At 41.4% G+C, this 26,711-nt stretch overlaps 1 protein-coding gene across 1 annotated transcript in view; it reads right to left on the bottom strand.

Moving 5' to 3' along the window:
* The window catches only part of afg2a (AFG2 AAA ATPase homolog A), a 428,299-nt gene that overhangs the window by 377,987 nt on the left and 23,601 nt on the right, over positions 1 to 26,711 (bottom strand). The window contains exons 8-9 of the mRNA XM_063046538.1: positions 24,070 to 24,193; positions 18,142 to 18,397 (exon numbers count right to left, since the gene is read on the bottom strand). Of these exons, the coding sequence (XP_062902608.1) occupies positions 18,142 to 18,397; positions 24,070 to 24,193 (380 nt within the window). The remainder of the gene's footprint in view (positions 1 to 18,141; positions 18,398 to 24,069; positions 24,194 to 26,711) is intronic.

The following is a 26,711-nucleotide window of genomic DNA, read 5'->3' as shown; positions in this document are numbered from 1 at the left end:
GCACCAGTCAGCCAGATTTTCAACTTCCCTCCCATATGCTGATTCATCACCACCTTTAATTTGGTCAACTACAATGGTGTCGTCAGCAAACTTAAATATGACATTGGAGCAATGATTAGCCACACAGTCATAAGTGTAAAGCGAGTAGAGCAGGGGGCTAAGCACAGCCCTGTGGTGCACCTGTGCTGATGGTGACTGTGGAGGAGATGTTGTTGCCAATCCGAACTGACCGGAGTCTACAAGTGAGGAAATCGAGGATCCAGCTGCATCACGGGGTATTGAGGTCTAAGTCTTGGTGCTTATTGATTAGTTTTAAGGGGATGGTAGTATTGAATGCTGAGCTGTAGTCAATGATGTATCACTGTCCAGATGTCCCAGAGTTGCGTGGAGAGCTAATGAAATGGCAGCTGCTGTCGACCCGTTGTGATGGCAGGCAAATTGGAGTGGATCTAAGTCAGTCCTCAGGCAGGATTTGATATGTTTCATTACCAAGCTCTCAAAGCACTTCATCACTTTGGATGTAAGTGCTACTGGATGATAGTCATTGACCCAGGTCTTCCTGGGCACCGGTATAATTGAAATCTGCTTGAAGTAGATAGATACCTCAGAACGCCGAAGCAAAAAATTAAAAATATCTGTGCACACTAAAGCCCGTTCACCAGAACAGGCCTTTAGTACTTGGCCAGGTACCCCATCCGGGCCAGATGATTTCCATGAATCCAGCCTCCTGAAGGATGCTCTCACATCAGCCTCAGAGACTAAAATCACACAACCATCAGGGGCTGTGGGAGTTTGTGAAGGTGCTTTCCTGTTTTGTCAGTTAAAATGAGCATAAAAGGCATTAAGTTCATCTGAGAGCAAAACTTCGTTGTCACACATGTTGCTTGGTTTTACTTTGTCGGAGGTAATGGCTTTCAAGCCTTGCTACAGCTGTCAAGCATTCTTCTGTGATTCCAGTTTGGCCTGGAATTGCCACTTCAAATTTGAGATGGCTTTCCAGAGGTCATTCCCAGACCTGCTGTAGTTTACTTGGTTGCCAGAGCTAAACACCACTAATCTGGCCCTCAGCAGAATGTGGACCTCTTGGTTCATCCAGGGATTCTGGTTGGAGAAGACACTAAATGATTTTGTGAGGACACACTTGTCCACAACTGACTTTAAGAAGTATTTGTTGTTGTTGTAACCTATGTTAAATTTCTGCACTATCCGCAACACCAACAAACTTTTTATCATCTACAAACTTAATAACCCACTCTTCTACTTCTTCATCCAAGTTATTTACAAAAATCCCAAAGAGCACAAAACCCACTATTCACTGTGCAATGCCACCAGTCACCACCTCCAGACAGAATACGTTCTACTACCACCTTCTGCCTTTTGTGGGCAAGCCAATTCCAACCCCATGCCTTATGAATTTCTGAATGAGCCTATCATGGAGAACCTTGTCAAATGCTTTACTAAAATCCACATACCACATCCACTGCACTACCTTCATCAATTTGTTTTGTCATATCCTCAAAGAATTCAATCAGCCTCCTAAGATACAACCTGACAATCACAAAGCCATGCCGACTATCCCTAATTTGACTAAGCTTCTCCAAATACTCATAAATCCTATCCCTAATAATCCTCTCCAATAGTTTGCTCACCAGTGATGTAAGACTCACTGGCCTATAATTCCCAGGATCAAACCTATTATCTTTCTTGAACAAAGGAATAATATTTGTTCCCCCTAACCTTCTGATATTACTCCTATGGCCAGTGAGGACATAAAGATCATTGCCAACGGTGTAGCAATCTCTTCCCTAGACAACCTCCACATTTTCATTATACATTACCCACAATTTACACTCCAAGTTTTTGTCTAATGGCATCACAACTAAATCCCCCCAATTAAATACTTTCCCATACCGTCTGCTCCTCTTCTTGTCCAAGGCTATGCTAAAGGTTAGAGAGTTGTGGTCATTGTCTCTGAAACGCTTGCCCATCAAGAAATCTATCACCTGGCCAGGTTCAATGCCTAACATTAGATGCAATACACCCTCGCCTCTAGACAACCTGTGCATTTATTTTATTAGAGATTCCTCCTGTACACACCTAACAAATACTGCCCCATCTAAACCTCTTGCGCTAAGGAGGCACCAATCAATATTAGGGAAGTTGAAGTCACCAATTATAACAACCATTGGACCAAAGAGCCTGTTTTCACACTCACTGACTTGAGTCAAAAATTCAAGTTTGCAAGCCAGTCAGATGTTAGACAACTGGATCATCAAGTACAAGCATGAACATCCTGATACCTTAAATATATTTCTGCCAACTGATGTGGTATCACCTAGTATGTTAAAATCCATTAAGAATCTATGATTACTGTGTTATTTTTTGAGACTACAATCATAGAAATACATCTATTTTCTAAGAGTGAATTAGCAAAGCACTAGATCCATCTTCAGTAGCTCATTCTAATTCAGGAAGTAGTTTGAAAATCATCTGCTAATCCACCACTAACCAGTCCACAAGAAATTTTCCACCTAATGCTAAACCATCAATTTGCTTTCCTCTTTTTAAATTATAATTCATCCAGTTGAGAAATTTCAAATTTAGTCCCTAAAATTCAATAATTTAAGCAAAATATTATATATAGAAACCAAAGCTGAAAACATTCAAATTGATCAGTAGAGTTCAACATCTTAAGTTTTAAATAAACAAATACTTTCAAACCTTTACATTTCAGTTTTTATTTGCAATTAAGGACATGAGCACTGAACTGAGGGGATTTTTCAAGTGATACCTTTATACCGATATTACAGCCTTTCGTACACTATATCTTGATTAGTTTGTGTCCAACGCTTCTGCATTACCCAAACTAGAATACTACAGATGCTGGTGATATGAAACTAAACAGAAAATTTTGGAGATATTGAGCAGCTTAGAGAGCTTTGCACAGAGAGAAAATGGTTAACCCTTGTGTTGTGCCACTTCAGAAATCTACATAAGTATTATCCAATGACTGTGCTGGGATTCACGGGAGTTTTATAAAGGTCTTCTAAAACTGGAACACCCTTAGCAGAGATTTTTATATCTTTGTTGGCTACAGATGAGGTTCCAGAAGACTTAAGCATAGTAAATGTTGTTTCTTTATTTAAGAAATGTAGCAAGAATTAGCCAGTAAACTACAGGTTGTTGAGCCTTATATCAGTGGTGGGAAAGTAATTGGAAGGGATTCTGATGAATATGATCTGCTTACATTTGAGAAGGCATGGACTGGGTGGGTTGAGTCAGTACAGGTTTGTGCATGGGAAACATCTCACAAATTTAACTGAGCTTTTTGAAGAGGTGACCAATAGGATTAATGAGGGCAGGGAGGCAAATGTTGTCCATATGTACTTTAGCAAGGCCTTTCAAAAGGTCCCATGTGATAGGCTTGTCCAGAAGGTAGATTGTGTAGGATCTAGGATCATTTAGTAAATTGGATACAAATGGGCTTGGTTGCAGAAGGCAAAGAGTGGCAGCAGAGGACAGATTTTCCAACTGAAGGCCCGTAATCAGTGGTGTGTTACAGGAATTAGTGCTGGGTCATCCACTACTTGTCACATATAATAATGGCTTGGATGAGGATATAGGTGGCCTCATTGGTGGGTTCACATAAGATACCAAAATTGGTGGCATAGTGGAAAGTAAAGAAGGTTGTCTAGGGTTACAACAAGATATCGGTCCTAAGAAAGTGGGCAAGGAAGTGGCAGATGAAATTTAACTTGGGCAAGTGTAAACTAATTCACTTTGTTAAGTTAACTCAGACAAGGACGTTCACAATTAACGTGCTCTGGGGAAAGCTGATGAACAGAGAGACTTCAGGGTAAAGGAACATAGTTCTTTAAAAAGGAGAAAACAAGTATATAGGGTGGTGAGGAAAGCATATGGTATGCTTGTCTTCAACAGCTGAGGCACTGAATATAAAAGTTGGGATGTCATGTTACAGTTGTAGATACTGTTAATTAGACCGCACTTGGAGTACGGTGTACCGTTCTGGTTGCCGTGCTATAAGGAGGATGTGGTTAAGCTAGAGAAAGTACACAAAAGTTTCACAAGGATGTTTGTTACCTGGATTGAAGAGTTTGAGTTATCAGGAGAGATTGGATAGGCAAGGTCTGTTTTCCCTGGGCCAAAGGAAGCTGAGAGGTGGCACGATAGAGGTGTATAAAATTATGAAAAGCATGGATAGGGGAAATAAACAAGTGTGCGATTCACATGGCACTGATGTCCAAAACAAGAAAACATAGGTTTAAGGAGGTGAAAGGGAGGAAGTTTAGAGATCTGAGGAGTAAATTTTTCATACAAAGGGTAGTTAGCATCTGGAGTGAGCTGCCAGATGAGGCATCAAGGAAGGAACAGTAACAATAATTAAGAGGCATCTAGACAAGTATCGTATTGAACCAGGCATAGAGGGATATGGAATTAATGCAGACAAGTGGGAACAGCATAGAAGGACTATGACAGTGCACAAAATTGTCATGGGCTGAAAGACTTGTTTCTATGCTGTACAGCTCTGACTCTATGACTTACCCAAGTGTCAGTTATATATTATATTATTAGGATGACATTATGAAGAAAGATATGTAGAAAAAAAATTGTTGAAGTTATCTAACTGAACTCAATGTTATCTATTTCTCAATCTCTGCCATTTAATTGAGATTTGGCAATTTTCTTGAGTACTGTAACTTGCATAATCATTCCAGTAGGTGGCAGTCTGCCCCACAGTGTAACCATGTATAATTGTGAAAGAGATGCATCTTTCCCATTCTCTGCACAACCATTCTCCTTTGACTGTACTAATTCTCATCACAATTTTAACTTATCAGTATGAAATACTTCAAGCTCAGGGTTAGCCCCGTCAGAGCTGGAGTAAGGCTTTTTCCCTTCTGTTCCAATAGTACACCTGTGCCCCAGCTACAGGAGTGCAAATCTTTGGCACACGATTGAATTGTACTGATTCAATATGAAACTTTGCTGAGAATGCTAATTTTAGTGCCAATTAGTGATAAATTACTTACAGTCTGTGCTGCTTGCTAATAGACATCAAGAATGCCTTTTCTTGTTGTATTTTACACAAAGCAGACTACATTGGGTTTAAATCTATGATGAATAAATGAGAGGCCTGTGGCTAACCTAATGCATCACCCCTTTATAAGTTACTTTTTCTGATGAGATCCTCTAGGCAAGCAAAAATCATCAAACACAACCAGGAAATGTTTTATATTGCATTATTTGAATGAGGATATCAGCTTCCTTTAAAATAAATACCAGATTTTCATTACAATAAGGAGTTACATAGTACTGATCAATGTACTCATCCTGCACTTCCTTTGGAGATGTGGTGAGAGGTGGGTTTAGGTGAGTTTTCTCAGCTGTCAGCAAGTTCACCAACTGAAGTATTCTATGACTTGGATAGTGTGAATGTAAATCATGCCTGTCCCATGAATATCTAATTGCACTCTTTCCAGTGTACCAGATGAGGCAGAAAGGCGACGATAGGAAATCAGCCCAGAAACATTAACATTTCACTCATCATAGACGCTGAACAGCAGACACTGAAAGCATTGTGCTTTTGTTAATGATATAAGATCGTTGCAGCATCTACAACCTTCCAAAGTGAATCAATATATTAATGAAACATACAATGTAGATAGAAAAAAAAGTAACAGAACACTTCCTTTGGTTCTGAATGAAGAAGATCCTTTCCTAATGATGTGTATAATGCAAGTTATGCTGAACCATTATCCATCCCGCTCTGGTCAAGGACTCTCCCACTCCCCCCCAACTTCTCCCATTTTCAACCCTCCTCCTCTTCATGGACACCCCGCTCTGGTCTTCTGCCTGCTCTGGATCTCTTTATTGCTAACTGCCAACGGGATATCAACTGTCTCGACTTCACAGCACCTTGTCCCCATTCCAACCTCACTCCTTCCAAACGCTCTGCTCTCCACTCCCTCCGCACCAATCCTAACCCTACTACCTTACTATTAAACCCGCCGATAAGGGGGGTGCTGTTGTAGTCTGGCGTACTGACTTCTACCTTGCCGAGGCACAGTGACAACTCGCGGATACATCCTCCTATTTACCCCTTGATCATGACCCCACTAAGGAGCACTAGGCCATTGTCTCCCACACCATCACTGACTTTATCCGCTCAGGGGATCTCCCATCCACTGCTACAAACCTTATAGTTCCCACACCCCGCACTTCCTGTTTCTACCTCCTACCCAAGATCCACAAACCTGCCTGTCCTGGCAGACCCATTGTCTCAGCTTGCTCCTGCCCCACCAAACTCATTTCTGTATACCTCGACATGGTTTTATCCCCCCTTGTTCAATCCCTTCCTACCTGTTTGTGACACTTCTCATGCTTTGAAATTTTTCAATGATTTTAAGTTCCCTGGCCCCCACCGCTTTATTTTCACCATGGATGTCCAGTCCCTATATACTTCCATCCCCCACCAGGAAGGTCTCAAAGCTCTCCGCTTCTTTTTGGATTCTAGACCTAGTCAGTTCCCCTCTACCACCACTCTGCTCCGTCTAGCGGAATTAGTCCTTACTCTTAATAATTTCTCCTTTGGCTCCTCCCACTTCCTCCAAACTAAAGGTGTAGCTATGGGCACCCGTACGGGTCCCAGCTATGCCTGCCTTTTTGTTGGCTTTGTGGAACAATCCATGTTCCAAACCTATACTGGTATCTGTCCCCCAATTTTCCTTCACTACATCGACGACTACATTGGCGCTGCTTCCTGCATGCATGCTGAGCTCGCTGCCTTCATAACTTCCGCCACCTCCAACAGGATCCCACCACTAAGCACATCTTTCCCTCCACCCACCCCCCCCCCGCCGCTTTCCACAGGGATCGCTCCCTACGCGACTCCCTTGTCCATTCGTCCCACCCCATCCCTCCCCACCAATCTCCCTCCTGGCACTTATCCTTGTAAGCCAAACAAGTACTACACATGCCCTTACACTTCCTCCCTCACCACCATTCAGGGCCCCACACAGTCCTTCCAGGTGAGGCGACACTTCAACTGTGAGTCGGCTGGGGTGATATACTATGTCCAGTGCTCCCGATGTGGCCTTCTATATATTGGCGAGACCCGGCGTAGACTGGGAGACTGTTTCACTGAACACCTATGCTCTGTCCGCCAGAGAAAGTAGGATCTCCCAGTGTCCACACATTTTAATTCCACGTCCCATTCCCATTCTGATATGTCTATCCACGGCCTCCTCTACTGTCAAGATGAAGCCACACTCAGGTTGGAGGAACAACACCTTATATTCCGTCTGGGTAGCCTCCAGACACACACACCCTCTGGGCTTCACCCTCCCCCTTTCTTTCTCCCTAGGCCTCCCGTCCCATAATCCTCTCATATCCCTTTTGCCAATCAATTGTCCAGCTCTTGGCTCCATCCCTCCCCTTCCTATCTTCTCCTATCATTTTAGACCTCCCCCTCCCCTTCCCACTTTCAAATTTCTTATTAGCTCTTCTTTCATTTAGTCCCGATGAAGGGTCTCGGCCCGAAACGTCGACTGTATCTCTTCCTAGAGATGCTGTCTGACCTGCTGCGTTCACCAGCAACTTTTATGTGTGTTGCTTGAAATTCCAGCATCTGCAGATTTCCTCATGTTTGCGTTATTGATGTTGACTGGTCTCTCTCTCAGTAAAGTACACTGTCTGTTGAGCTATAATTTACACATTAACCACTGTAAAAAACACTAATGCCAACAACTTTTAATAACAGACCCTAAATAGGTCACACTACTGTAGAGGGGTTTGGTTTTCATCAAGGCAGGTGTCAGATGCCACACTTAGCTCATTTGACCCTGAAAATAGGGCATCACAGCACTCCATTATCCTTCCACGCAGCAGTGCTGTCCAAACCGCGTCACACTGAGTAGCATCAACATAATAAAAGCACTTTCCACCCATTGCCACAGCCTGCAAGGAGCAATAAACTTGCAAACAGGTAAAGAAATTTAGGCCCTTATTTGGAGCAGAAAACCAGAGACACTGAAAATCTGAAACAAATGCAAAATATGCGAGAATTACACAACAGGTCAGGCAGTAACCACGGAGAAAGAAACAGAACTGATGCTTCAATGACCTTTTATTTAAGCAACACACACAGAACACTGGAGGAACTCAGCAGGCCAAGTAGCGTCTATGAAAAAGAGTAAACAGTTGATGTTTCAAGCCGAGGCACTTCATCAGGACTGGAAAAAAAGATGAGAAGTTAGAGCAAGAAGGTTGGGGGAAGGGAGGAAGAAGTACAAGGAGGTAGGTGAGGAGGCCATGGACTGACATGTCGGACTTCAATTCTACTTCCCATTCCCATTCCAACATGCCAGTCTATGGCCTCCTCTACTGTCATGATGAGGCTACACTCAGGCTGGAGGAGCAACACCTTATATTGTGTCTGGGTAGCCTCTAACCTAATGGCATGAACATCAATTTCTCGAATCTCCAGTAATTGCTGCCCCCCCCCACCACCATTCCCATATCCCTCTCTCACCTTATCTCCTTACCTGCCCATCACCTCCCTCTGGTGTTCCTCCTCTTACCCTTTCTTCCATGGTCTTCTACCCTTTCCTATCAGATTCCCCTTTCTCCAACGCCTATCTCTTTCACCAATCAGCTTCCCAGCTCTTTACTTCACCCCTCCCCCTTTCCCAGTTTCACCCATCACCTACCACCTTGAACTTCTTCCTCCCCCACCTTCTCATCTTTTGTTCCAGTCCTGATGATGTCAACTGTTTACTCTTTTCCACAGATGCTGCCTGGCTTGCTGAGTTCCTCCACCATTTTGTGTGTGTTGTTTGGATTTCCAGCATCTGCAGATTTTCTTGACCTTTTATCTAAGTTGGAAGAGTTAAAAAAAAACAAATTTCAGAAGGGGACAGAGATGAAATAGGGTTAAGACCAAGGGTGTCGAGGCAACCGCTATATTCAGTGCTGTCCAGTTAATAGCTGAATATACACAAGAGTGGGAAGAAACAGCAAAATAAAATATTGGAACCATGGGATGCAGAACACAACAGGTGCTGGAAATCTACACCAAAAGATAACGCTGAAATTACCCAGATCAGGCATGAAAAGAGAAAAACTAAATCAATGCCACATGTGGATCAGCATACATCAGTACTGGTCAATTCAACACGAACCAGAAACTCTTAATTTTATTTAGCGATACAGCAAGGAACAGACCCTTCCAGCCCAACAAACCGCACCACACAGCAATCCACCTATTATCACTGGATCAGCAAATTTGCTGATGATACAAAGATTGGAGGTGTAGTGGACAGTGAGGAAGGTTTTCAAAGCTTGCAGAGGGACTTGGACCAGCTGGAAAAATGGGCTGAAAAATGGCAGATGGAGTTTAATACAGACAAGTGTGAGGTATTGCAATCTGGAAGGACAAACCAAGGTAGAAAATACAGGGTAAATAGTAAGGCACTGAGGAGTGCAGTAGAACAGAGGGATCTGGGAATACAGATACAAAATTCCCTAAAAGTGGCGTCACAGGTAGATAGAGTCGTAAAGAGAGGTTTTGGTACATTGGCCTTTATTAATCAAAGTATTGAGTATAGGAGTTGGAATTTTATGATGAGGTTGTATAAGGCATTGGTGAGGCCAAATCTGGAGTATTGTGTTCAGTTTTGGTCACCAAATTACAGGAAGGATATAAATAAGGTTGGAAGAGTGCAGAGAAGGTTTACAAGGATGTTGCCGGGACTTGAGAAACTCAGTTACAGAGAAAGATTGAATAGGTTAGGACTTTATTCCTTAGAGCGTAGAAGAATGAGAGGAGATTTGATAGAGGTATATAAAATTATGATGGGTATAGATAGAGTGAATGCAAGCAGGCTTTTTCCACTGAGGCAAGGGGAAAAAAAACCAGAGGACATGGGTTAAGGGTGGGGGGGGGAGTTTAAAGGGAACATTAGGGGGGGCTTCTTCACACAGAGAGTGGTGGGAGTGTGGAATGAGCTGCCAGACGAGGTGGTAAATATGGGTTCTTTTTTAACATTTAAGAATAAGTTGACAGATACATGGATGGGAGGTGTATGGAGGGATATGGTCCGTGTGCAGGTCAGTGGGACTAGGCAGAAAATGGTTCGGCACAGCCAAGAAGGGCCAAAAGGCCTGTTTCTGTGCTGTAGTTTTTCTATGATTTCTATTAACCCTAGCTTAGTCACAGGACAACTTACAATGATCAACGAACCTACCAATTAGTACGTCTTTAGGCTGTAGGAGAAACCACACCCGGAGGAAACCCATGTGTTCATGGGGAGGGAATACAAGCTCCTTATAGAAGACGGTAGAATTGAATTCCAATCTCCGACACTCCAAGCTGTAATAGTGTCACGCTAACCACTGCTGTACAGTGGCGCCCATGAAATTGTTGCATTCACCATTCAGCCAGAGGGCAGTAATCTGCCAAGAGAAAGGAGTGGCATTGTTCTTTGAGCTCTTGACTACAACTGACCACTTCTGCCTGCCATGCTCTTTCGTTATCTAATAGTTATTAGTATAGTCCAGCCTACTGGGCATGTCCAAAAACCTAAATATGAATGACCCAGTTTATAAACGCACCAGAGAAAGCATTACAGCTTGTTATGGCAACTGCTCAACCCAAGACTGCTACAAATTGCATACAGTTATGGACACAGATTCGTCCATTACAAAAGCCTCTCTCCACTTCACATCTACACTCCTTGCTGACTTGATCATGTCTACATGAACAAAAACGCCTGCCACCCCAGACATTCCCTCTTTACCCCATTGCCATCGAGCAGAAAATATAAAACTTGAAAACATGTACCACCAAGCTCAAGGACAGTTTCTATCCTGTTGCTATAAGACTCTATCCATCATCAAGAACCCCATCATTCAGGACATGCTCTCTTCTCACTTCTGCCATCAGGAAGAAGGTAGCAGAGCCTCAGGACCCACACCACCAGGTTGAGGAACAGTCATTACCCCTTAACAATCAGGCTGTCGAAGCAGAGTGGATGACCTCACTCAATTTCACTCGCCACATCAATGAACGATTCATTTTCAAGGACTCTTCATCGTCTGTTCTTGATATTTATTGCTTATGCATTTATTATTATTATTTTTTTTCTATTTGTATTTGCACAGTTTGTTCTCTTTTGCACATTCGTTGTTTGTCCATCCTGTGCAGTCTTTCATTGATTCTATTATGCTTCTTGTATTTACTGGGCATATCTGCAAGAAAATGAATCTCGGGCTTGTATGTGGTGACATATATGCACTTTAACACTTCTCCGGGAGAAGGCTCAGGAGCTTGAAGACTCGTATGGCCAGATTTGGGAACAGTTTCTTTCTAACTGTGATAAGACTGCTGAAAGGATCCTGACCCGGATCTGGGTCATACCCTCCAAATACCCGGACCTGCCTTTCAGTTTTTTTGCACTACTTTAATTTCCATTTTTCTATTTTCTATTTATGTTTTATAGTTTAAATTTTTAATATTTACTAATCTTTACTATTTTTAATATTTAATATTTGTAATCTGGGGAGCGGGAAGCACAGTATCAAGTATCGCTGTGATGATTGTACATTCTAGTATCAATTGTTTGGCGACAATAAAATATAAAGTATAAAGTAAAGTATAATAAATTTACTTTGAACAATTACTATTGAATGGAACTTTTCACATTAAAGATAAACTCTTGACCGTGCATTCTACCTCGTCATGGCTCTTCCATCTTATTGTCCACCTGCATCGCAATTCTCTGCAGCTGTCGTAGTATATTCTGCTGCTTTGTTGTTTATTTTCCCTTTTAGTATCTTAATGTACGAATATTTGAAATCATCTGTATGGATTGAATGCAGAACTAAGATTTTCACTCTATCTTGGTACATGTAATACAATACCAATTCCAATTCCTTCTACGCTACAAAAAAAAGTGTTTTCTTTCTTCCCTAATTTAGATATGAACCATTAATTCTGATTCACTTTACACAAATACTTTCTACTGTCATCGCCATTTACTGGACCCTGACAACTTCCAGTCGTTCCTCAATCACACTTTAATTTACTTGTGCACAAGGAAATCAGCATGGCCCTGTCATCACTGCTCAAGGTTTGAACAAGAAATGGCATTTTATACAGAAATTGACTAGTTGAATACAAATATTGATCCAGTAGAAACTTTGCCATTTCTGAATCCAATTATTTGCATATTTGTCAATCATAATACATATTTCACGTGTTAATAACCAATTAAATCTGTGTTAAAGACAAATAATACTTGACAATTAGTAAAATAACTATCCAATGGTAAGTGTTGCCCTAAAAATCTTTATCTGCAGCATACTCCTGTATAGGAAAAAAATATTCCAATCACTGAAAAATAAATGGTTTCTGTCTGCTGTTGTAATCCTGTCCAGAATGTAAAATATGCCAAAAGACCTGCAAATTCAATAATCATCTCTACTCTCCATCCCAGTGGCACCTGAGAAAACCGAACTTCAAAGTTTCAAATGAAAATTACTTTGTTCTTTAATACAAATACATGAAGAATTGCTCCTTACATTGGAAACTGCATGAAATGAAACTCTCTCATTTGATCTGGAGATAATCAAGGACCAAGTACAGAATACTGAACTGCAGTCAGATGGCCTGAACAAACTGCAAGCAATGCTGAAGTGAGTGGTAAAGTCATTTACAGGTGTCCCCCACTTTTCAAACGTTTGCTTTATGACACCTCGCTGTTACGAAAGACCTACATTAGTTACCTGTTTTCGCTAACAGAAGGTGTTTTCACTGTTACGAAAAAAGGCAGCGCGCGCCCCAAGCAGCCAAGCTCCTCCCCTGGAACTGCATTCTAGCCGGCACTGCTTAAACACGTGCCTGTGAACATCTCTGCTTTATGTCGATTTATTCTGAGCATCCGTTAGCAAGATGAGTTCTAAGGTATCGGAAAAGCCTAAAAGAGCTCGTAAGGGTGTTACACTTAGCGTAAAACTAGACATAATTAAGCATTTCGATCGTGGTGAACTAAGTAAGGACAAAGTGAGTTTGGCTTGTGGAAGTTGACAAAGATGATGTTGAAGAGGTTTTGACATCCCATGACCAAGAACTGATAGATGAAGAGCTGATGCAATTGGAAGAGGAAAGGCTAACAATTGAAACCGAATGTAGTAGCAAACGGACAGAAAGTGAAGTCGTTCAGGAACTGAACGTGAAGCAACTGCGTGAGATTTTCGCTGCAATAACTGCAGGAAAGTACAATAATTTTGAAAGGGTACGTAGGTTTAGGGCATATTTGCAGGATGGTTTGAGTGCTTACAAAGAACTGTATGATAGAAAAATGCGCAAGGCTAAACAGTCAAGCATACTGTCGTTTTTCAAGCCTTCCACATCAGCCACAGCAGATGAACCTCAACCCTCGATATCGAGGCAGGCAGACATAGAAGAAGATGACCTGCCTGCCCTGATGGAAGCAGACGACAATGAGATGACACCCCAGTGTCCCACCAGCCCACCCTCCGACAACTCAGCCTAACACACCATCATCAGTGTGCTCGCTGTCTTCCCGATTACGGTAAGTGATACTACACGGTACATACATTATTTCTACTTTATATAGGCTGTGTATTTTTATGTATTATTTGGTACGATTTGGCAGCTTCATAGCTTAAAGGTTACTGGAGAGAATGCTTCTGCCAAGAGCACTTGCGCCGTGTTTCTGCCGAGAGCACTTGCGTGAGATTTTCGCTACGGAGAACAGTGTGGCAATGATTGCAGAAAAATGTTTTTACTTTACATGTGTATTTATCATATCATTCCTGCTTTTACTATATGTTACTGTTATTTTAGGTTTTATGTGTTATTTGGCATGATTTGGTAGGTTATTTTTAGGTCTGCGAACGCTCACAAATTTTTCCCAAATAAATAAATGGTAATTGCTTCTTCACTTTACGACATTCCGGCTTACGAACCGTTTCATAGGAACGCTCTACCTTCGGATGGCGGGGGAAACCTGTATTTACTATAGTAGCAATGAACACGAAGCAGTGAAACAGAAATTAAAAGGTAAACTTGCTTACAACTACACGAAGCAACTTATCAAACAAATCATAAACACAAAATAATCTGCAGATGCTGGGGTCAAAGCAACATTCACAACACGCTAGAGGAACTCAGCAGGTCGGGCAGCATCCGTGGAAAAGATCGATCGACGTTTCGGGCCGGAACCCTTCATCAGGACTGTAGAGGGAAGGGGCAGAAGCCCTATAAAGAAGGTGGGGGGAGGGTGGGAAGGAGAAGGCTGGTGGGTTCCAGGTGAAAAACCAATAAGGGGAAAGATAAAGGGGTGGGGGAGGGGAGGCAGGGAGGTGATAGGCAGGAAAGGTAAAGAAAGAATAGGGGAAAACACAAAGGGTAGTAGAAGGAGGTGGAACCATGAGGGAGGTGATAGGCAGCTGGGGGAGGGGGCAGAGTGATACAGGGATAGGGGAAGGGAGGGGGAGGGAATTACCGTAAGTTGGAGAATTCTATGTTCATATCAAGGGGCTGGAGACTACCTAGATGGTATATGAGGTGTTGCTCCTCCAACCTGAGTTTAGCCTCATCATGGCAGTAGAGGAGGCCATGTATGGACATATGTGAATGGGAGTGGGAAGCAGAGTTGGAGTGGGAAGCAGAGTTAAAGTGGGCGGCTACTGGGAGATCCTGTCTGTTTTGGTGGACAGAGCGGAGGTGAAATCCATTTCAACGGAAGCAAAGATCTACTTTTAGTTACATCCTCTGTATAACGCTGCACAACTCCTGCATATGGTCAATGACAATATTTCTAAACTGGAAACCGAGCGCATTCAATCAAAGTTGGCAATTGTTACACTACATCCACTCCAGGAAAGATACTACTGCTCAGGTCAATCACTGAACAGCACGTCCAATGATGCCTGAAAGGCAAAAAGCTCAGATCATGAAACATAACTTATCTGAACACATTGTACTGGCAGATGCTTGGGTTAACCACACCAGATCTCTGCCTATCATGAATAACTCACAGCGAGATTAATTTCAATTTAGGGTAGAGTATGCTTGATTTGGATGCCTATAGTAGAAGCAGACTCGAAGATATCAGTACTATCTAGGACTACGCTCAGCAAGAGGCCTGCTCAAGTAAGGTCAAAGGTGACACCTCATTTGAAATCGCGCATTCCTGTTAGGGCCAAGTGACATAAATGATTCACAGTCCATCAAATTCAATAGTCCTCCTTCAGTCTACAACAGGGAAATGCCTTTCAGATTAACTGTTTTTAAAAAGGTACTTGTTATTAAACTCATAGCTTTAACATATAAAATCATTACTTCATCTTAATTCACATTTTCTTTGGTCTCTAGTAACATTCCCCAACATGCTTACTCACAGGACCATTCTTTGACAGATGCCATAGTATGTCCTGTACCTGGCCCTGACACACCTAGAAAACAAGAAAGAACACTTCTGTATGTCAGAATGCTGTGTCTGGATTGTCCCACAGACCTTGGTGAACAAACTTGTACTCCTCAGGCTAAATACACCACCGTGCAACTGGGTGTTAGACCTCAGACCAACAGACCTCAGTCAAGATGCACAACCACTCCTCCATCCCCATTATCCTCAACACAGGAGTCCCCCAGGGCTGTGTGCTAAGCCCACATATGATTGCATGGCTACACTCAAGTAATTACATTGTCAAGTTCGCCAATGACACAACAGCTGTGGAGCTCATCGCCAACAATAAGATGGCCTACAGAGAGGAGGTAGAAGAGCTCGAGGTCTGATGCCAGGCAAATAACCTCTTCCTCAATGTCAACACAACGAAGGAGATGATTACAAATACAAGAAGATCTGTAAATGCTAGATGTTGGAAGTTGGAGATGATTATTGACTTCAGAAGTACTCACATCCCTCTTTACATCGGTGGCACAGCAGTGGAAACTGCAAACAGTTTCAAACTCCTGGAAGTGCACATCTTGCAGAACTTCTCATGGTCTCAAAAAGCATTCTACACAGTCAGGAAAGCTCACCAAAACCTCTACTTTCTGAGGAGGCTGAAGACAGCTAGACCAGCGGTCCCCAACCACCGGGCCGCAGACCAGTACCAGGCCGCACAGCATCTGCTACCGGGCCGTGAGGAAACGATATGCACCTTTCCTCATTCCCTGTCACGCACTGTTGAACTTGAATATAAGGTTGCCAACTGTCCTGTATTTGCCGGGACATCCGGAATATTGGGCTAAATTGGTTTGTCACGTATTTCCCCCACTAAGGTAGAGCGTTCCTATGAAACCTTTTGTGCCGAAATGGCATCAAGCGAAGAAGCAATTACCATTAATTTATATGGGAAAAATTTTTGAGCATTCCCAGACCCAAAAAATAACCTACCAACTCATACCAAATAATACATAAAACCGAAAATAAGTAACACTAACATATAGTAAAAGCAGGAATGATATAATAAATACACAGCCTATATAAAGCAAAAATAATGTATGTACAGTATAGTCGGGAAGATGAAGGGAAAACCAATTTGTGGGGGGAAAAAAATCAGCAAGTACGCGTATGCACACATCGCACGCGCATGTCACGCATGCGCACACAGGTGCCCCCGCAAGGCTTCATGGTCATGGTAGTCTTTCCTGGGGTAAAGTGTCCCGGGATTTGACTGCTACTTTTGTTCCTTATTTGGGAGTGAGAAAGCTGGCAACCCTAACTGTAAAAGACATGTTGAGGTGAGTTTAACCCTACTTGAACACCACCCCACCCCCACCCCCACCCCCACCCTCGGTTGGCCGGTCCGCAGGAATATTGTCAATATTAAACCAGTCCACGGTGCAAAAAAGGTTGGGGACCCCTAAGCTAGACAATGCATATCTATACTCACGTCATTTTACAGATAGAGATAGAGAGAGAGAGAGAGAGAGAGAGAGAAAGAGAGAGAGAGATAGAGATAGAGATAGAGATAGAGATAGAGATAGAGATAGAGAGAGAGAGAGAGATAAAGATAGAGATAAAGATAGAGATAAAGATAGAGATAGAGAGAGAGAGAGAGAGAGAATGAGAATGAGAATGAGAATCCTATAAAGTTGTATCGCTGCATAGTACAGGAACTGCACTATAGAGGACAGGAAGGCTCTACAACGGGTAGTCAAAACTGCCCAGCACATTACCAGCACCAGTCTACCTGTCATCAAAGACATATATACAGAAAGGTGCCAGAAAAGGGCCAGTAACATCATGGAGGATCCCACCGACCCTGCTTTTAGATAATTTATTCCATTCCCATCAGGGATGAGGCCCACCAGACTCAAAAGTAGTTACCTTCCCTAAGCAGTAAGGCTGAACAACACTTCCACCCACTCACTCACCTCTCCAACAACCACCATTTATCATTCCCTGTCAATCACCGTATCTACAGAAACTCCTGTGCCCTGCATCAACTTTATGAACATACAATAAATCTATGTATATAAGCTTTCTTACATGCTTATATTTATGTAATAAATTATTATTGTGTTCTTAATCTTGTTGGTTTTTTTTGTGCTGCATCAGATCAGGAGTAACAATTATTTCATTCTCCTTTATACTTGTCTACTGGAATCTAGATTGAAGAATCTTGAATCTATCATAAATAACATCCAAGAACAATTAATATCTGTAAGAATAACCTGGAAATTTTTTGTCTACTAATTAAACAGAGAACATAGTTTCTTCAAGCGAAGTAGCATCTCCTTGCAGTAATATCCACAATGCTTATAGCCAGGCATAAAAAATTAATACCAAAAGCTAACTGTACAACTCCATTGCTTTCCCAGTAGAGAAGTACGTGATTTACATGTATCAGGAACTCAGTTTGCAAAAAACGGCTTTTCTACCACCTGTTTCCAACAATGACAGCATTACACAAGAGCTCACAATACATTCTCAGGCAACACTTCACTACAATTTTTTATGCATTTGAAAAAATCTATGTATCTTGTTCTATTATATTTATGAGCATAAATCCTAGTAACATTACCTCATTTTTACAAGGTGGTACAACAACAAAACTTAGATCTGCACTTTGCAACACCATTACCTGCTTCCTTACAGACCGCTACCAGATCTGCACCAACATATCCATGAGCACCATCTGCAATGTGTACTAGCTCCTTCTCAGTCAATGAGATTGGAATATTCTTCAGAGATTTTTTCAAGATATCAAGGCGATCAGCAGCATTTGGAATTCCAATCTCTATTTCTTTGTCAAACCGTCCTGGTCGCCGAAGAGCTGGATCCAAGGCATGAGGTCGATTTGTGGCACCAAGGACCAGGACCTGTCCTTGACTCCCCTCCTAATACAAACAAATAAAATACATTCCATAAATACAACATTCAGAGATAGACAGAAAATAAACCTCGGCATTTATGAGGCAGCTGTAAAGAAGATAAAACAGTGGCCGTATTGCATTAGAGATTTGGTTTGTCACCTAAAACACTCAAAAACTTCTACAGATATACAGTGGGGAGCATTCTGACTGACAGGCTGCATCACTGTCTGGTATGGTGGGGGGTGCATTACTGTACAGGATTGAAAGAAGCTACAGAAAGTTGTAAAATTAGTCAGCTCCATCATGGATACTAGTCTCTGTAGTAACTTAGACATCTTCAAGGAACAGTGCCTCAGAAAGATGGCGGCCATTATTAAGGACCCCATCACCCAGGACATGCCCTCTGCTATTATTACCATCAGGGAGAAGCTACAGAAGCCTAAAGGCACAGACTCAGCAATTCAGGAACGACTTCTTCCACTCTCCCATTGATTTCTCAATGGACATTGAACCCATGAACACTACCTCACTTTTTTTAATTGTTTCTAGTTTTGCACTACTTTTAATTTAACTATTTAAAATACATATATATACTTACTGTAATTGTTTTATTTATTTTTTCTATATCTGTCATGTATTGCTTTGTACTGCTGCCGCTAAGTTAACAAATTTTATGACATATGCCAGTGATATTAAACCTGATTCTGATTCTGATGCTGATTTAAGTTGCTGGGTGTCAATATTTCGCAGGATGTGTCTTGGTCAATCATGAAGGTGGCACGCCAGTGGCTGTACTTTGTTTGGAGATTTGGCATGTCACTAAGGTCTCTCATAAGTTTCTAGAAATGTACAGTGGAGAGCATTCTGACTGGTAACATCATAACCTGGTTTGAAGCTTCCAATGCACGCGATTGCAAAAGTCTGCTGCAGTACGTTGCAGAGTCAGCCAGCTCCAAACGGTAGGCTCCTCACCATCAACAACAAATTCAAGAGGACATACCTCAAGAAGGCGGCATCCATCATTAAAGTTTGAAGTAAATTTATTATCAAAGTTCACAGTTGTCACCATATACAACCCTGAGATTTGTTTTCTTGGGGGCATACTCAATAACTCCATAGAATAACAACCATAATAGAATCAACGAAAGGCCACAAAAACTTGGGCATTCAAGCTATGTGCAAAAGACAACAAACTGTGCAAATATGAAAAGAAAAGTATAGTAATTATTAAATAAGAAATAATTATTGAGAACATGAGATGAAGAATCTTTGAAAGTGAGTCATAGAAACAGAAAACCGACAGCACAATACAGGCCCTTCGGCCCACAAAGTTGTGCCGAAAATTTCCCTACCTTAGAGATCTCTAGGCTTACCTATAGCCCTCTATTTTACTAAGCTCCATGTACCTATCGAAAAGTCTCTTAAAAGACTCTATCATATCCGCCTCCACCACCATTGCCGGCAGCCCATTCCATGCACTCACCACTCTCTGAGTAAAAAACTTACCCCTGATATCTCCTCTGTACCTACCCCCAGCACCTTAAACCTGTGTCTTCTTGTGGCAACCATTTCAGCCCTGGGAAAAAGCCTCTGACTATCCACATGATCATTGCCTCTCATCATCTTATACACCTCTCTCAGGTCACCTCTCATCCTCCGTTGCTCCAGGCAACATCCATAGGTTGTGGGAAAATTTCAAAGATGGGGCAAGTGAAGTTGAGTGGAGTTATCCCTATTGGTTCAAGAATCTGATGTTTGAGAGGTAATAACTGTTCCTAAATCTAGTGGTGTGAGTCTTAAGGCTCCTGTACCCTCCTGATGACATCAGTAATAAGGGAGCATGTCCTGGGTGATGGGGTACCTGATGATGGATGTTGCTTTCCTGCAACAACACTTCATGCAGGTGTGCTCAGTTATAGAAAAATTGCAATATTTAGTTTGGTAGGGTCTTTCTGGTAATTTCCCAGTATCATTCAGTATCATGTTTAACCCATGGTCAATGCAATCTAGGAGCACAAAGCCAATAGAGGTATGGAAATACCACCTCTGCAAGATCCCTTCCCAATCAATTCTAACTTGGAATTATCTCACCATTTCTTCACTGCTAGAACTATTGTGTCAAAAACCACATAATTTCATACCCAATGGAACAGAGGGATGATCTTGTCACAGTTCATGAAGTTCCTCTACTCAGGAGCAATCGAAGATTGACTTAAAATGTTTGCCTAATCACAATGGGATATATCATATTATTGCAAATGCATAGAACTACTAGGAATGCTACATTTCAATTACTTAGAAATGTTTTCTGTAAATTATTCCAAAACTATAATTTTATTCCCAAGGAAGAAAAGTAAAATAGCATAACTATTAACAAGGAAAGGTTTTATCTCATCGTAAACTAAACACTAATGTTTCTAAACAGAATTCTCTGCAGGGAAAGAATTTATATTGGATCAAGTATATTGTAATAGGATTTGACTCATATGTACAAGAAAGGGATGTCTCCTGGCATACATATTTGTATACACATACATACACAACTCTCCCAATCTCGACCCACCCTCCAAAATGTCTACCATTCTCACCCCAACTTGGCAGCGAAATATATATTCCTCCAATATATTCCAACCACTCTTACTTGGCAAGCTTTAAATATAATCCTTCTGTTCAGTAATTTCTTTTGAATGATCTTAGACTAAATTATGAAAAATGTAATGAAAGAACAGCAGTCAATGTTCATTTTGCCCACAAAGACTTGATAGGCATCACACAGAGACTTGTTCCAATCTTGTACATGCCACCTGTGAACAAGATTCTCAACCATTAAGATAAAAGAATCCTCAATTACACATGCACAGTCCAAACCATGAAGAGGATACAAATTAAAAGATTTGGATAAAAAGAAATAAAAGATAGGGAAATAGCTATGGGACCAATAAGAGAAATAGGAAACAAAAACATTCCAAAATAAATATATCCAATTAACATTCCTCTGGAGGAAAAAGACTGCGGTCATAATATTGTTCTTCACTTACACTAAACAGAAAAACTTAAAAATTCACCTACTCTGGAATTTACCTGCTCTGCTTCTTTCAACTAACTTGTGTAGAGCCAACAGGCAAGTACAGCAAGTTCATTGCAGGTAAATGAAATGTCAAATCCGTTGATAAGGACAGTGACACAGGACTGGGGTCTTTCTGACAGCAACTTCTGGATTTCTACATTTGGCTGCTCATCCCCATGCTCCGCACCAAGTTTACCTAGACTAACTTTGATCACCTCCTGTTACCAACACAGGAGATTCTACGTTTCATTTCCAAGATAATCAGCCAAATTGTGTCTGTTAAGGACTTTTCCTTGCATGTGCCCTTGTATTACTCTCATGACCACATCTACCATAAAGGATATCCTCAACATGTCTCCCCATTGGTTACATCCCCCCATACTTTCCCACGGGCAACCATCAACAGGGTTGCCCTAAAATGAGGTTCACTGAGGTCCCCTTTATTCACAACTTTATGTTTATGAAGTGCAGCATTCAACTATTTTGTGAGATCGGTGTGCACTGCTCCTTATCAAGCAGCTATAATATAGTATAATACAACAGCGTTCCAATGTGGCATCACTGAAACAAAGAAGAAGCAAGAATGGTTTTAAGAGCATCATTGGGTATGTGTCTTAAAATCTCAATCACCTAGCAAGCGCCTAGGGCAGCATGGTAGTGTAGCAGCTAGCGCATCACCTTACAGCGATCACCGATCGGGATTCAATTCCCACCGCTGTCTGTACAGAGTTTGTATGTTCTCCCTGTGAGAGCATGGGTTTCCTCTGAGAACTTCGGTTTCCTCCCGCATTCGAAGACACATAGTAAGGGTAAGGGCTAATGAGTTGTGAGCATGGTATGCTGATGCCTTGCAGGCTGCCCAGTATTATCCTTGGACTGTGTTGGTCACTGATGCAAAACGATGCATTTCACTGCATACCTTTTGATATGCATGACAAATTAAGCAAGTATTTTTATCTTTAAAAGCACAGATTCAAAGAATGCATCCAACTACTGTAAAATATATCACATTGCTTCACAGCAGGATTATAATATTTGAAATAGCAAAACAAGTGCTAAATGACTATGATTATAATCTCTTGTATTACTAAGTCATTGCTGCCAACCAAATCCAATGATATGTAATCATGGATCATTTGGGAGCGAGGACATAAGCAAGAGAAAAGAGAAGTAACTACTATCAAAATCCTTTTTCAGTCATACCATTCCTAGGTACCTCACCCATAATGTGACAAAATACACCTTGAATAATATACATCTTCAGCCAAACCGTTTTAAGCACCAACCAAACTGTCATGAATTAGTCCTCTCTGCAGCATCAGATAGATCATAACCAACCAGGCCTCAATGCTCTGAACCATAGGCTGCTGTTTCTTTATGTGCTGTTCAACATGAGGGCTCACAGTTATACATACATTGTGGCATGAAGAATATCATCTTAACAACAGTAAACACAAAATGCTCTGCAGATGCTGGGGTCAAAGCAACACACACAACTCACTGGAGGAACTCAGCAGGTCGGGCAGCATCCGTGGAAGCGAACAGTCAACGTTCGTCAGGTGATGCTGCCCCACCTGCTGAGATCCTCCAGCGTGTTGTGCGTGTTATCTTAACAACAGGATATTTGCAAAGATGAGGGAAAAGAGCGTTATTGGACTGAGGCTGACTGGAGTGAGTGGTCTCAAAGTTTTAATATATCAGAAAGCATAAGTAAAGGAAGTGCTGTGTTGGGAGGTTTACACTAGTTTGTCAAAGCCCCCAAAATCAATTCTGTATCACTCACAGACGTCGTACACAAGAGAGAAAAGCCAGCCTACGATACATCCTGTCATTGTAAGGAGTGCCTATTACAGTGGAAGCAAGTACAAATGCAGATTTGGTCAGGGAGGCATTCGGGGAGAGGCAGAGGACACTGTGGTGGGAAGGAGGTGTACAGAGGAAACAGCGGAAGGGCTAGCACTATTACTTAGAGAAAATTTTGAGAAGAAACCTACCTGGAAGAAGAAGCCATGTGCATGCCTCACCTGCTGAGTAAAATTTTATGCATAGCATCAGAACAAGTGCTCACACTATGCCATTACTGGATGTGTCCACCAGCCTCAGTGCCTACGTACAGCATTCTCTGAAGAGTTTATCACAAGTTTTGGATGCACCCAAATAGAAGTCAAAACTACCAACAAGTAGAGAGAAGGAATGGCTGCCATTTGACTTTGAGCTTCTACTTGGGAACCTTGAGTAGGTCAATTCTTATGTCCAACCACACAAGGTATTTGACTCGGTTTACATGCAATACTGAAAGGGAGGTGGAAAAAGAAATAAAATAACTAAGTATTATTTTGGAAAAGTAAAAATTATTCAACCATAGCAACTGTTGAGAAATATTTGATAAGAAAAATATGAATCTGATGACAATTGCTTGCAATAAAAAGGCAAGCTAAATTCTCAGTAGTAAATAGAATTTCACAAATGCTCATGAAAGGAATAGTAGGAATAGAAAATGAATTAGGAAGAAATTAAATACTAGCAGAGAAATGAAGTTGCAATGCAATCTCTTCCTTTTCCACGTGATCACAACTCACCTTGCTGAATAATTGTTTAACTAGTCTTAATTGTACCACTCTTTACTCACCGAGCCAATACCGTCCATTAGGGTAAGTAGCGATGCTACAACTCGCTTCTCAACTTCATGCTGAGCTCCTTCCCGCTTCGGACATATGGCATCAAGTTCATCTATAAATATCAGTGATGGTTGACTGGAAAAGAGACATAAGCTATTAAATGCATTATAAAAGTCAGATCTTCACCAAACTGTTTTAAACTGGTTCTTCCCAAGACATCATGGCATACTTAATCCAAAGAACTGAACACATACAACTCTTCTCCCTCCTGCCATCTGGCAAAAGACACCAAAGTATTCAGGCTCTCGTGACCAGACTACGTAACAGTTTCTTCCCCCATGTCATCAGACTCCTCAATACCCAGAGCCAGGACTGACACCAACCTACTGTCCTCTACCGTGCCTATTGTCTTGTTTATTATTTATTGTAATGCCTGCACTGTTTTGCGCACTTTATGCAGTCCTGGGTAGGTCTGTAGTCTAGTGTAGTTTTGTGTTGTTTTACATAGGTCAGTGTAGTTTTTGTATTGTTCATGTAGCACCACGGTCCTAAAAAACGTTGTCTCGATTTTACTGTGTACTGTACCAGCAGTTATGGTCAAAATGGCAATAGAAAGTGACTTGACTTGACTTGATTTCTTTCACTCACATTAATTTAGAAATACAAGGGTTGTTTTTTTTTCCCAAGAGGAGTTCTGCAAGAATGAAGCAGCAAATTTTTCTTTTAGTTTGGCTCATTTAATAGCAAACGCATCTCTGAAGAGAGAATTTGTCAATTCAAGGCCAAGATTTAAATGTAATCTTGGCTATGGCAATAAAATACTTACAACTAATACCTGCTTATTAATTATTAAACAACCTCTAGTTTGAGAAGTGAAAAAATATTCTCTCCTACACTTGTAACCAAACAACAGTCCACCAGTCCAGCCCCAGAAATTACACCGTAACAGGTAGGGTAGACTACTGGTAATGTTCCAAACTGGTAATCAGAGGCTTAGACTAACAATTCAAAGACAGTCATAAAGCCCACCTCTCCAGCTGGACCAGCCAGAAATACATGTATACAAAGGTAAATAAAAGTGTAGTGGTTACTTGAAAACAAATCAAAACCACTGAGAGACTGAGTTAGGTAATTAACACTGTATGCTGTGCTTCCAATTAACTGAGTTCCAACTCAAAAAAGCATGTTTGACCCTTTATTACAAAACCAGCAAAGATGAAGTGCGTTACATAGCGATAAAAACTAACAAAACTAATGTAATTAGTGTAATAGAATTAACAATCTTAGTAAAGCAAGCGAAATAACGAAATAAGCAGACAACAAAAAATATCTAACCAAATCTCTAACTAAAACTAAACAAATAGCACAAAGGGTGAATGCATGACAAGTTACATGTAACCCATAATAAAAAAGCGCAATACAAAATACAATACAGACAGGCAGAAAATAGATACATGGCTCCAACATCCCACTCCCTAATTATTACAAGTACATACCATAAAAATAGGAGACATGAAATAATCAAGGATAAACATCTTAACATTTATGCAAATGTCCTCTTTCCTCTTTCTTCTTCAGGTCATGTAACAGTCATCTAGGCCAGAGGTTACCAGCACTTAGCCCAGTACAGAGTGATCTTTGCTGCCACTCTCTGTCAAGTCAAAGTAAGTGAAGCTTCTAGAGCTGTAGCTCCTCAAACCTCTGCCCCTGTAAAAGACAGATCCTGGTTATAGGTCTGTTCACTCAGCTGGTCTTGATGCACACCTACTGCACAAATCCTCTTCTGTCTGGAAAGACTTGAATGACTCTTCCCATGATCCAAGCATTACAAGGGGCTGTGTTGTCAACCATGAGCACCATGTGTCCTGGGAGGAAATTGTGCTTTAAACCTGACTATTCCTGATGTTTCTGTAAATGTGCTAAGTATTCCTTTCCAAAACAAGTTTGATATGTATTGTATCTGCTTCCACCTATGACAACTATAAATATCTTCCTTTTGGGATTCTCCTGGTGGTATGGATGGTGAAGTCTTCAGAAGCAACAGATGGTTGGGTATTAGTGCTTCCAAATAATTGGGATCAGAGGATGCCTTAGTAATTGGACAACCATTGATAGTAGCCTCTACTTCAAAAAGAACTGTGTGGAAATCCTTTTGTCAAGATGCTGTACGTCCATAATGGAACTGAGGACCTTTCAAACAGACCTGATCAATCTCTCCCATGTTTCTCTATGATATGAAGCAGCCAAGGGGTTAGAAATCTACTTAATTCCTTTCCGAAGAAGGACATCACTGATCTGTGAATAGTCCTATTTCTCAGATTCTTTTAACTCACGTTCAGCTCCAACTAAGTTTGTTGCAATATCAGAGCAAAGTTCACGAACCTGTCTTTGTCTTGCTATAAAGCATCAAAGTCTATTGGACAAAGGATTATGTGTCCAAAGAAGATGTGAATAACTCGTATAGCTAGACTGGTAATTATCACCCTATACCCCTTCATTGTACTCCTTCTGCTCCTCACCTCAAAAGGTACAAAGTAGACTACTCCTACACGTGTAAACAGAGGTTCACCTGGAGAGACCCTGTCCAAATCTTGATCCAAATCCAAATCCTTTACGCCTTTTGGTCTTTGCTCCTCTGGTATCATACTATGCA

Source organism: Mobula hypostoma, chromosome 4 (genome assembly GCF_963921235.1).
Source record: "Mobula hypostoma chromosome 4, sMobHyp1.1, whole genome shotgun sequence".
Taxonomy (NCBI): domain Eukaryota; kingdom Metazoa; phylum Chordata; class Chondrichthyes; order Myliobatiformes; family Myliobatidae; genus Mobula; species Mobula hypostoma.
The sequence above is the reverse complement of the archived record's forward strand: the minus strand, read 5'-3'. Positions and strand labels throughout refer to the sequence as shown.